The sequence below is a fragment of the Euprymna scolopes genome, chromosome 9, assembly GCF_053919585.1.
Source record: "Euprymna scolopes isolate OS-2025 chromosome 9, ASM5391958v1, whole genome shotgun sequence".
NCBI classification, from domain to species: domain Eukaryota; kingdom Metazoa; phylum Mollusca; class Cephalopoda; order Sepiida; family Sepiolidae; genus Euprymna; species Euprymna scolopes.
This window is the reverse complement of record NC_136490.1, coordinates 81,083,984-81,096,212: the sequence shown is the minus strand read 5'-3', so window position 1 is coordinate 81,096,212 and position 12,229 is coordinate 81,083,984. Positions and strand designations below refer to the sequence as shown.

General features: G+C 29.1%; 1 protein-coding gene across 4 annotated transcripts in view; it reads left to right on the top strand.

The window, feature by feature from the left end:
• Nucleotides 1-5,335, top strand: part of LOC145284729 (regulation of nuclear pre-mRNA domain-containing protein 1B-like) — a 212,071-nt gene extending 206,736 nt beyond the window's left edge. For all 4 annotated transcript variants that reach the window (XM_080133661.1, XM_080133663.1, XM_080133664.1 and 1 more), the window contains 3 exons: nucleotides 3,510-3,636; nucleotides 4,593-4,768; nucleotides 5,062-5,335. In XM_080133661.1, the coding sequence (XP_079989787.1) occupies nucleotides 3,510-3,636; nucleotides 4,593-4,768; nucleotides 5,062-5,208 (450 nt within the window). In that variant the 3' untranslated portion in view covers nucleotides 5,209-5,335. The remainder of the gene's footprint in view (nucleotides 1-3,509; nucleotides 3,637-4,592; nucleotides 4,769-5,061) is intronic.
• Nucleotides 5,336-12,229: the final 6,894 nt, after the last annotated feature.

Sequence of the window (12,229 nt, the reverse complement as noted above, 5' to 3'; positions counted from 1 at the left end):
AAGGCATAAACAGAAGATTTAAAAAAAAAAAAAATAAATAAAAAACAAATAAATAAAAAATAAAATAAAGAAATAATAAAAGAAATAATAAAAAAGAAAAGAAAAAATAAATTCCCTCAAAAAAAAAATTTTTATTATTATTGTTGTTATTATTATTATTATTGTTAGTATTATTATTATTGTTGTTTTTATTACTATTATTATTATTGTTATTATTTAGATATATTCAGTTAAAAAAAATGGGTTTGTTTAACAGATTCGAAAAAATGGTCTTGACAATGAGTTAAAAATAAATTCAAGTTTCATGATATATTTTATTTAATTGTTAGGTGAAAGTACAAAATTAAAAAAAACACCTTTCCTTCCTCATGTTAAGAATGGCGTTCTAAAGAATAACGTTATTATTTTAGCATGGTAGCATAAGTGCACAAGTACCTTGTATTTGTTTTTTATGACTACTAAAAAACACAATTCTACCTTAAGTACAAGTAAGAATTTATAAATAGCATGATAACAAACACATGCACTTAGTACATTTTGTTGTGTTTTAACGTTGTACTAAAGGCGTTAAAAACAACAAAATAGTATTGTTTGAAACAAAATTTGAAAAATAATTTTTTTAAATTGACAAGCTCAGAATAAAAAAATGAAACTGATTTTTCTGCTTTCATCTTGAAAGTTTTTTTATTTTTAAGAGAATACAAACGAAACTCATTAATACGGTGACTTTAGTCAGCTGAGTGCTGGTCAGCGCATTAGCGCATAGCAAGCCGTTTTCCCTGTTAAGCAGATTTGAATTTCTATAAAAGATAACATTTTAAAGAAATTTCTGCACAATTAATAATTATCAAATATTTACAAATATTGAAAATAATTCTGAAAATGAATGATATATGCTGATTTATCTTATCAATTTTGTAGGTATGGGCAAAAATCGGCGGGCAAAAATAAGGGGACCTAGTTTTGAAAGCCGATTTATCATAATTTTTTTTGTAGGTTTCCGACTACCTTTTGATTGTATTTGAAAGATTAGAGACTAAAGTTAATTTCCTAATTTCATGTGAAAAAAAAAGTTATGAAAATGTTTTCACGGCGAGCTAAATAATTCAGCTAAATTTTGTAGTTAAATAAATTCATTGTAAAAATCCTTTAAAAGATTAATATTAGTTTTCTGGGTCTATTTCAAAGATAATTAGTAAAGTCCTAAGATATTGAATTAAATAAATAAATAAAAAAAAACACCTTGTTTATACAAAATACAGCTTCATTAGCCCTAAAAAAGCAAGTAATTATGCCGTTCGCCAAAACGCAACCCAAAATTTTAGCTAATCAAAACGATGTTTCAAAATGAAGTCATGATAGTAAAAGTAGGGGTGTCGGATTTCTTTTTTTTCCCAGACGTGCATCCATACATTCCTACTCCGAACGTTTGTATCAATTTTTATCATTTTTTAATTTGTTTTTATGTTCCTGTTTTTAAATTAATTTCTTTTTTAACTATTGTTCAAGATTATATAAAAATTATGTTATACTGAAAGTTTCACATTCTTGCGAGCAAGGAAATTATTAAAATCTTGCATATAACAATTATGCGAAATCCGTAATTTTAAAAAAAAGTAGAAATATTTTTGATATTATAATTTTTTATGTGTGAAATGTTTAATTCAATGGTAATATCGGTAGTTCGAGAAATTTATTTTTCTTCGAGTTATATCGATATGAAATACGAACTTTAGGGTTTTTTTCGTAATGTTCCTGTAAAAATTATTTTTTTTATTGTTACAAATTGCGATGCTTCATTTATATAAAAAAAGCAAAAATAAATTATTGCGTTTTTTATTTATTACTGAGAACCATAACTTTAGTAAAGGTATTTTTTGTTTAAACAAAATAATACATTTCCACTCCAGGTTTAAATAAAAATAATTAGTTCATTATATTTCGCGATCATTATTTGATAAATACTGAAAATTTTATTAAAATTGGTTAATTTCTTGATTTTTGGTGAATTTTTCAGTAAAGGGAGGGGCCAAAATGTTTATACATTTTGAGCATCGGCATTCATTTGGCCCATACCTATAATTTTGAAATATTCTTCGTCAACTTTGCTCGATCATAACTTTGCTTCCTGTGGTCATAAAAATATAAATCAAAGTTCAGTAGAGATGGATTTCTATGTTTATAAAATTTCAGCCATATCCAATCAAATTTGATCCAGCGCATGTGTATCCAAACATAACATATAAAATGTAAACATTGGAAAAAGTTTCCCTTTTTGTTTTCATTATTTTTACCGTTTTTACATTTTTAACTTGTAGCATAAAAACATTGAACGTATAATAAAATTATAATTAACATCATTGGAATGTTTATTCAGCAATGTAATTATTTTAAAAATTGACCCACAAATAAAAAAAGGTATGACACATTAGGTATGTAATATTGCCAATGTCCTTGAAAATACAGCATATGCTGTGTAACACCTCCTCTTATGAAGTTAAGTAAGGACCCCTGATCTTCGAAAACTTGGCTCGTGTCGTCTCGTACTTCTGGAGGCCGTTACATTGACTCTGGTATGTTGAAAACGAATAACAAAACTCACGCAGGCAAGAAGGACAACAGACGCTTGAATTCTATTTTACTTCACAAAATATATTACAGATTTTTTTACAAATATATGGTTCAGTTCTTACTAAGTTTTTAAAAGTCTCAAATCTCTCTTCTCTTCGGAGATAGCATCAGATGGGTCGGAGAAGGGGTCACGTCTCAGAAAACGGTGTTGTTACTTCGAGTTCCACACACAAACTTTGGCTGGAAACTGACTAATTTCGCGCGGCACTAGCATTAATAGGAGTGTCAGTGTTTAGGGTGGAAAGTTTCCTCAGCCAATCAAATCACACCACACACTTACGGAAAAAAACCCAGATTGCAGGTGTGCAATCCAGCCATGTCACTAGCTTGCAATCTGAGATTCAAGTCATATTACTCCCATGACCCCCTGGGTCATCAGCTGTCAGTCAAAAGACCTGGCACTGAGTTCGTCGGTGCCAGATAATTTCCTGTCGTCAATTTTGAATAAGAAAATATATATCTCTGACTTCCAAACAATAAGTAAATATATCTATTTTGACAATGAAATAAAATATATATTTATCTTCTACTTTAAATCCTTGGAATATCCGCCATTACCTGGGATCTATTAAAGTAATCTTAGTATAGTTATGCGGTCCCCAATGAGGGTCGATCACGTCACACTGTATTTTAATGCTAATTAATGAGATTTGAAATAAATGTTAGAAAATTGAATCTAGGATATTATATCAACTGGATATCTAAATACATTGTGCATTTTAATTAGAAAATCTAGTGGTTTTTCAAAAATGTTAGAAAATTGAATCATAGCGGTTGATTTCCAAGTTTAAAAGAAATGTATCTGAAAAAAGTGGGATATTACATTGAGTGAAAAGTTAACAACCAACATGAAATCCAAAGTATTTTTTATTTTTTAGACTGAGGATCTTGTGAAATCGCTCTATAATCTGGAGAACCCTCCATGTAGTGATGCTGCTGTGCGTGAAAGGATTGCTGCTCTGCCTCAAGAAGTAGCAGATCAATCATGCCTTGAAAAACTGAAAGGTAATAGCATAAACAAAACAGCCAATGGAAAATGGATGAATTGTGTGTAAATTCAACACCCCACTTAACTACCATCAATTAGATGATTGAACGGAATCAATATTTTAAATTACCACTTTTTTCAATTAAAAAATTCAAAACATTTTTTAAATAAATTTTATAATTTATGCAAATTAATTTACCAGCAATGCATATCTTTAGAAATTTGATGTATATTCATACAAAACTCCTTAATTTTACTTGTTACTTTTTCAGAATCTAAGAAAAAAATGTTTATTAAAAGAAAAACTATACACATGATTTTTTTTTTCACTTGATAATTTGCATTCGACCAAAGTTATTTTGTGTATTTGTATTCATCAAATGTAAATGATGTCAAATTTTAATCTGTAATCATCTGTTAATACAAATCATTGTGGATTATCTTTTACGGTTAAAAGTTTAATTTTTTCAAATCCCTTACATTGTCTTAATTTATTGAGTTGAAACATGAATTTTATCTCCTCTTCTATTCAATATGAAATAAGTCATTTTACTTCATATGTTCATTTATGAGTAACATTATATATTAGCAATGGATTCTGATTGTTTTGATTTCTTTTGGTATTAACAGTTTTAAAAAGATACTATTTACTAATTTGACAGACTTATATTATGTTCAATATTTTTTGTGTGTGTTTTTTCTTTTAATTAAGATTTTTGATTTAATTATTGTTGGCTGTTTTTTTTTATTTTAATTGCTTTGTTGCTTTGTTTAAGTTTTCTTGCATTTTACCCCAGTTTTAGAATAAAAGAAATCGATAGCATTTCATTTATAATATACAAATATCTTGATCTTAATGTATTATAAAGGTATTCTCTATTACTGTTAAAAATATTTTTTAAATAACAACAAAAGATACTGTCAGTATAAAATAATACAATTCCAGCAAGTAAATCTTAATGTTTTCTTGCAGATAAAGATGATGCTAAAAACTTATCAGAAACTGTGGATGAAGCATACGGTTTGTTGACTGATTATAACCAAAGATTAGGACAAGAATTGGTTGATCGAAAAGAAGCGGCACGAATGGTGCGTGCTTATCTCAATTTACAGAGAGAACTTCTACAACAGGTAGAACTACGACTTGTTGTAAGTTTGGGTTTTTCATTTGTAACATTTAATAGACAAATCGTTTTTGGATTAAAAGTTATTGAAAAAGTTTTCAAAAGTTTCAAAGAAACCAAAGGATTGTTATAGTCTTTCAATATTTTACAGGAAGAACTTTTGTTATAATTTCAACATTTTCTCCAAATAGAATGTTTTCTCCAAATTGATGTAAAATGTTTTGAAAAATGTTTTATAAGATTTTCCATCTAAGTGAACATCTGGTTTCAATTCAAATTTAAAAGAAAATATAATGATGAAATTTTTTTTCTGTTTAGGATTACAAAAGGAAATTGACTCGTGTAACGATGGTACGACAAGAACTCCAATCACACATCCAGAATTTACCAGATCTTTCTCTACTGCCAGATGTTACACCTTTGCCCTCTGCAGGTGATCTGTTCTCTATTGACCAAACACACTGAGAATTTCTTGAAACAAGCTGTCTACAATTTTCTTCAGGATATTGGATCAACATTATCTTCATTAAGTATGTTTGATCATTTACCATGATTTTTGTATAAATAAAAATAAAGACAAAAGTTGAATTTATTATTTTTGATAATTTTCTAATATAGTTTCCGTAATAATTGTGCATTATTAATATACTCATGTATGATTTTTCTAATACTTTTAAGAGATATAACAATGGTTATTAGATGTTTTGTTTGCATAATGACTTTAAGAATCTGATTTAATAAGCATTCCATACTATTCATTCTTAATGATATCCTTTTATTTTATACTGGTGGGGATACCCAGCCTGGGTATGGAGAGGTGGTGTAGTGAAGAACCTCAGGAGGCAGACCAAGTGGAGAGAGGTGTTTAAAAAAAAAAAAAAAAAAAAAAAAAATTAGCAGGCAGGCTTGAATCTATAACATGAAAAGAAACACAACGTCTTAGCTGATGCATCCATCATAAAACCGAAAATCACAAACGTTGGAATTAGAGGTAGTCAATTGAAAGAAGACAATGATTTGTGAAAATGTCAATGAAAAAGCGACCCCCTTGTTGTGAAAAATGGACCAGTTGAGAGTAAAGGAATGAATGTTTTTGGACAATGTTTCGATATTTGTTGTCCGAGAGACCAAGCTTTAAAATGATACCAATTTTGTCACATTCCAAGGCGTCTGTTAGAAGTTTTTGTGAGACCTACAAACACACACACATTTTGTCTTTTATATATTAGACTAGCCTAGGTGCCCGGCATTGCCCGGGTGTTTGTACGCGTAGGTGTGTGTCAAGCAAAAAAAAATAAAGAAAAAAAGTTTAAAAAGTGGTAGTAAGCAGGCTTGAACCCGCAATGCAAAGGCAGAAAAGAAAGTGAAAGAAAATCTGACGCTAAGCCATGATGCAACTGGTAAAGTGTTAAAATCTAACGTAGTCAATCTAAAATCAAAAGATGACTTGCAAAAATGGTGTTGCTTTTAAACCTCCCACAAGAGCAAATTAGACACAAGGTCCTTTTTAATGTGGGAGAAAACCAGTCCCCCCCCCCAAAAGGGGCACTCTAGCAGTATCCAAATAAATAGTAATTGTCTCAGTATGAAGGGTTTCCAAGGACCAATTACAGAACAGATACTACCCGGCCGGAAGGCCAGGTGGTTGCGTTCTAGTAGTTTCGCTTTATTTATACGAAAAAGACAAACAGCAGAGACGACCGCAAGGTGGGAATTTTGTTTAACTCGATCAAAAAAAAGATAGAGACGATGTCCGTTTGCGAACCTGAGATATTACGATCTAGGAAGTATAAGAAAACTTCTCGTGGAATCTAATCCACGTGAGAACCCCCAGCCAAAACGCCTTTTGTGGACATACACAAACACGCGCGCTTATTTTGCTCTTTATATAATAGAAGATTAGCGGAGATACCTGGCGTTGGCTGAATTTGTCGAGGTGGTTGTCGAATCTTCCTCTAATTTTGCTTTCATTTATAATTTAATTTTTATGGGGTAGGGGGTATGTGTGGCCACTATAAATAAAAATGACCCCTTTCCCCTCTAAAAAAAAAAAACAACTTTCCTTGTGTAGACGTGACTCTCCAAAAAACAAAACAAAAAAAATATTGTAATAATCTAAAATGAGACTGGCTGGGTCAAAAAAAATGGACAAGCCATTTTGGTTGGAAATTTAAAACCCGTAAAAAGAGTTAATACTTGAGATGAAATAAAAAGCATTTAAAACTACTTAAAAACGCCAAAAACTGATGCAGGTAAATTGCAAAATAACTTTTATTGGCTACTAGCCTGGGTGCCCGGCATTGCCCAGGTGTTTGGAGGTGTGTGTGTGTTTGCGCTAAAACCGAGCGATTACACACATGGATTTCAAAAAGCATGGATACAAGATGTTTTTTTTCTCTTAGGGAAGCTCAACCTCTTAATAATAACATTATGAAGAAAAAGAAAAGAAAACTGCATCGGACTATCCTCTCCTTGATACAGCCATTTTTCTTCTTTTTTTTTTTTGTGAGAAATCGGAAATAACAATAAAAAAGTAAATAAAAATGATTTTATCATTTCTTAACCTTTTCATGTTTTCAAATATTCTCATTTTAATTTATAAATTCACATTTCAAATATTCTCATTTAAATTTATAAAAAAATGTTTTCTAAAATGTGTGACTTTCCATTTCTTAAATTTTGTGCTTAAACCAAGCACAACACACACAAGCACACAAGGATTTCAAAAAGCATGGATACAAGACATTTTTTTCTATTCGAGAAGCTCGACCTCTTAATAATAACATTACGAAGAAAAAGAAAAAACTACATCGGACTATCCTCTTTTTGATACAGCCATGTTATTTGGCAAAATTTCGGACTTTAACAACAACAAAAAGTAAATAAAATGATTTTCTCATTTCATAACATTTTCAGGTGTCCAAATGTTCTCATTTAAATTTATTATTATATGTGTTTGTGTAGCCAATTAATTAAATTTAACATTTTTTTAATAATTTGAATTATACGTTTTTGTTTTGAAAAAATATTTGGTTTCTTTTGTTTCATATTACATAATTCCCTTCAGATTAATGTTTACATAGTTATTATTATTCAAATTATTGAAAAGAATTTGTTAAATTAAAATTTAAAAAAGGGAAATTGTGTAAACATTAATCTGAAGGGAATCGTGTAAACATTAGTTCAATGAAAATAAATAGTTTGAGGGCTTTTTGGAATTTTGAAGGTTTTTAACAGGTTGTCATATGCCAGCATTGAGGGGGGGCAGCAAAACAGGTAATCATATGCCAGCAGGTGGGGGGCAAAATAGGTAATTATCTGCCAGCGGTAATGGCAAATGTTAAGTCTAAAGGCTAAGTTATTATTATGTCTCCCAGAGACTTTTTAAGGTTAGAATTATTGACTTGTTATTAATGACTTTTCCTTCAACTGAACATCCTTATGAACTTTTGAGATGTCAACCCTAGTCGAGAATTGAATCTTTCATCAGAAGACATCATACCAACCCCTTCAAACAGCTGTAATTAATCCAATGTTTGAACAGTACTGAACCTGAATACCAGTTCCTGCTGAAGATAAAGAACTATTACCTTTCGAGGTGCTACCAACTCTATTCAGAGGCAAAATAGGCATTTCCCTTTTTTGTAATGAAGAAAAAGTTGTCAAATAGAATTCTTTCTTGTTTTTGTTAATAAAAAATCTTTTTCTTTTTTTTTTTTTGTTAATAAAAAATCTTTTTTTCTTTTGTTAATAAAAAATCTTTTTTTCTTTTGTTAATAAAAAATCTTTTTTTCTTTTGTTAATAAAAAATCTTTTTTGTTTTTGTTAATAAAACTTTTTTTTTGGTACTTCTGCAGGTTAAAGTCCGTTGTTTTGTGAGTCTTGCTCGGCAACGCCCGGCGTTAATTTAATTTAAAACTATGAACGCAAGTTTATATTCTATATATTATATTATTTTTTTTTTTCCCAATAGAATATAAACTTGCGTTCATAGTTTTAAATTAAATTAACGACTATATGACGTCACTAAAATTTCCTTCTCTTTAACAGCGCCAGCCCCCCCCTCCTTTTTGAAGTTCCAACATCAATTTTCCGTTTCTTTGTAATAGAACTGCGTCACTGTGCACGTGAAACATTTTCAAATATTTTGTACTGGTAGATTTTTTGGTTTCTTAATCTCATTCATCCAGAGGAAGTCTCGAAATAAAGACGAAACGTTGATGAACACATAATACGGTTTGTTCCTTTTTATTTTCTCTCTCTCTCTCTCTATCTATATATATATATATATATATATATATATATATATATAAAAGCGTAAATGTTTGTGTGTGCATTTTTTCGTATGTGCGGCAAAGGCTTTAGGGGAAGGGGCTCAGTGGGGTCACTGCTTCTTAAAATTTTTATTTACTGCGTAGATTATAATATGTCCGATTTACGAAATGAGGTTGTCTGAATCAATAATAAAATAGAATCATAATAAAATGTCACAAAATGTGATTTCATTTTCTCTACTATGGTGTGATGTTTGACCTAGAAAACCACACGTTCACGTTCATTTAAGCACCTGCTTTTTTAAACGTTAAATTTCACCCTTCCTCACTTCTTTGCCCACGTAGCATCATGAGAAGTCATCAGGCTATTCGCCTCAAGGTTTTGGGTTCAAGCCTACCTCCATTCTAATACTACTTTTTTTTTCTTTTACAACTCGAAGGTCTATAAAATAAATCACACCTGTCTGTTTAAATGTATGCATGTATATGTGTTTGTATGTCTCGCAAAAACTTTCACAATATCATTTTGAATGACAATTATCGAAAAAATTGTCCAAAAACATTAATTCCTCAATCCTCAACTGGGCACTTTTTTACTGGGAGGGGGCACTTTTTTCGCCGATATTTTCGAAAGCCATCACCTCTTTTCGATTGTCTAGCCTTAATAAATTATGTCACTTTCGGTTTGGCAATGGGCGCAACAGCTAACGTATCACTTTTATTTGCACTTTTTTTCCTCTTTTGCGGTACGGGTTCGAGCCTGCCTTCCTACTACCACTTTTTTTTTTTATTGCTCAACCAACACCATTACACACCCCTCCACTTTCTTTTCCGCCTTCGTGTCATAAGTTCGAGCCTGTCTATCTGCCTGCCTACTACTTTTTTTTTTTTTTGCACAACCCACACCTACAAACACAAGAAAAATAAATTTAGAAAAAGACGGCATTCGACAAAGGACATGATTTCGCTGTATTCACATGAAATAAAAACAACATTTATTTACATGTTCGGAATATTAGTTTGAATGTTCATAATTATTAGTTTATATTGTTCCAACATATTTGTTCATAATTGTTAGTTTATATTGTTCTAACATATATGTTCATAATTATTAGTTTTAATTGTGCCAACGTATATGTTCATAATTATAAGGTTATATTGTTCAAAGGTATATGTTCATAATTAATGTTTTGAATTGTTCAACGTATATGTTCATAATTATTATTTTGAATTGTTCTAACATATATGTTCATAATTATTATTTTGAATTGTTCCAACGTATATGTCCATAATAATTAGTTTCAATTGTTCACACATCTATTTTCATTGTTTTTAGTTTTAATTGTTCCTAAATATATGTTCATAAATATGTTTATATTGTTTAAACATAAATGTTCATAATTATTAGTTTGTATTGTTCAAACACATATGTTCATAATTGTTAGTTTGAATTGTTCCAACATATGTTCATAATTATAAGTCTGTATTGTTCCAAGGTATATGTTCGTAATTATTAGGTTATATTGTTCAAACGTTCATGTTCATAATTATTAGGTTATATTATTCAAAGGTATATGTTCATAATTATTAGTTTAATTGTTCCAACATATGTGTTCATAATTATTAGTTTGAATTGTTCCAACGTATATGTTCATAATTATTAGTTTGAATTGTTCCAACGTATATGTTCATAATTATTAGTTTGAATTGTTCCAACGTATATGTTCATAATTATTAGTTTGAATTGTTCCAACGTATATGTTCATAATTATTAGTTTGAATTGTTCCAACGTATATGTTCATAATTATTAGTTTGAATTGTTCCAACGTTTATGTTCATAATTATTAGTTTGAATTGTTCCAACGTTTATGTTCATGATTATTAGTTTGAATTGTTCCAACATATATGTTCATAATTATTAGTTTGAATTGTTCCAACGTATATGTTCATAATTATTAGTTGTAATTGTTCCAACATATATGTTCATAATTATTAGTTTGAATTGTTCCAACATCTATGTTCATAATTATTAGTTTGAATTGTTCCAACATACGTGTTCATAATTATTAGTTTGAATTGTTCCAACGTATATGTTCATAATTATTAGTTGTAATTGTTCCAACGTATATGTTCATAATTATTAGTTTGAATTGTTCAAACATATATGTTCGTAATTATTAGTTTGAATTGTTCCAACATATATGTTCATAATTATTAGTTGTAATTGTTCCAAAGTATATGTTCATAATTATTAGTTTGAATTGTTCCAACGTATATGTTCATAATTACTAGTTTGAATTGTTCCAACGTATATGTTCATAATTATTAGTTTTAATTGTTCCAACGTATATGTTCATAATTATTAGGTTATATTGTTCAAAGGTATATGTTCATAATTAATGTTTTGAATTGTTCAACGTATATGTTCATAATTATTATTTTGAATTGTTCTAACATATATTTTCATAATTATTGTTTTGATTTGTTCCAACGTATATGTCCATAATAATTAGTTTGAATTGTTCACACATGTATTTTCATTGTTTTTAGTTATAATTGTTCATAAGTATATGTTCATAAATATGTTTATATTGTTTAAACATATATGTTCATAATTATTAGTTTGTATTGTTCAAACACATATGTTCATAATTGTTAGTTTGAATTGTTCCAACATATGTTCATAATTATTAGTCTATATTGTTCCAAGGTATATGTTCGTAATTATTAGGTTATATTGTTCAAACGTTCATGTTCATAATTATTAGGTTATATTATTCAAAGGTATATGTTCATAATTATTAGTTTAATTGTTCCAACATATGTGTTCATATATTATTAGTTTGAATTGTTCCAACATATATGTTCATAATTATTAGTTTGAATTGTTCCAACGTATATGTTCATAATTATTAGTTTGAATTGTTCCAACGTATATGTTAATAATTATTAGTTTGAATTGTTCCAACTTATATATTCATAATTATTAGTGTAAATTGTTCCAACGTATATGTTCATAATTATTAGTTTGAATTGTTCCAACGTTTATGTTCATAATTATTAGTTTGAATTGTTCCAACATATATGTTCATAATTATTTGTTTACATTGTTCCAACGTATATGTTCATAATTATTAGTTTGAATTGTTCCAACATATATGTTCGTAATTATTAGTTTGAATTGTTCCAACGTATATGTTCGTAATGATTA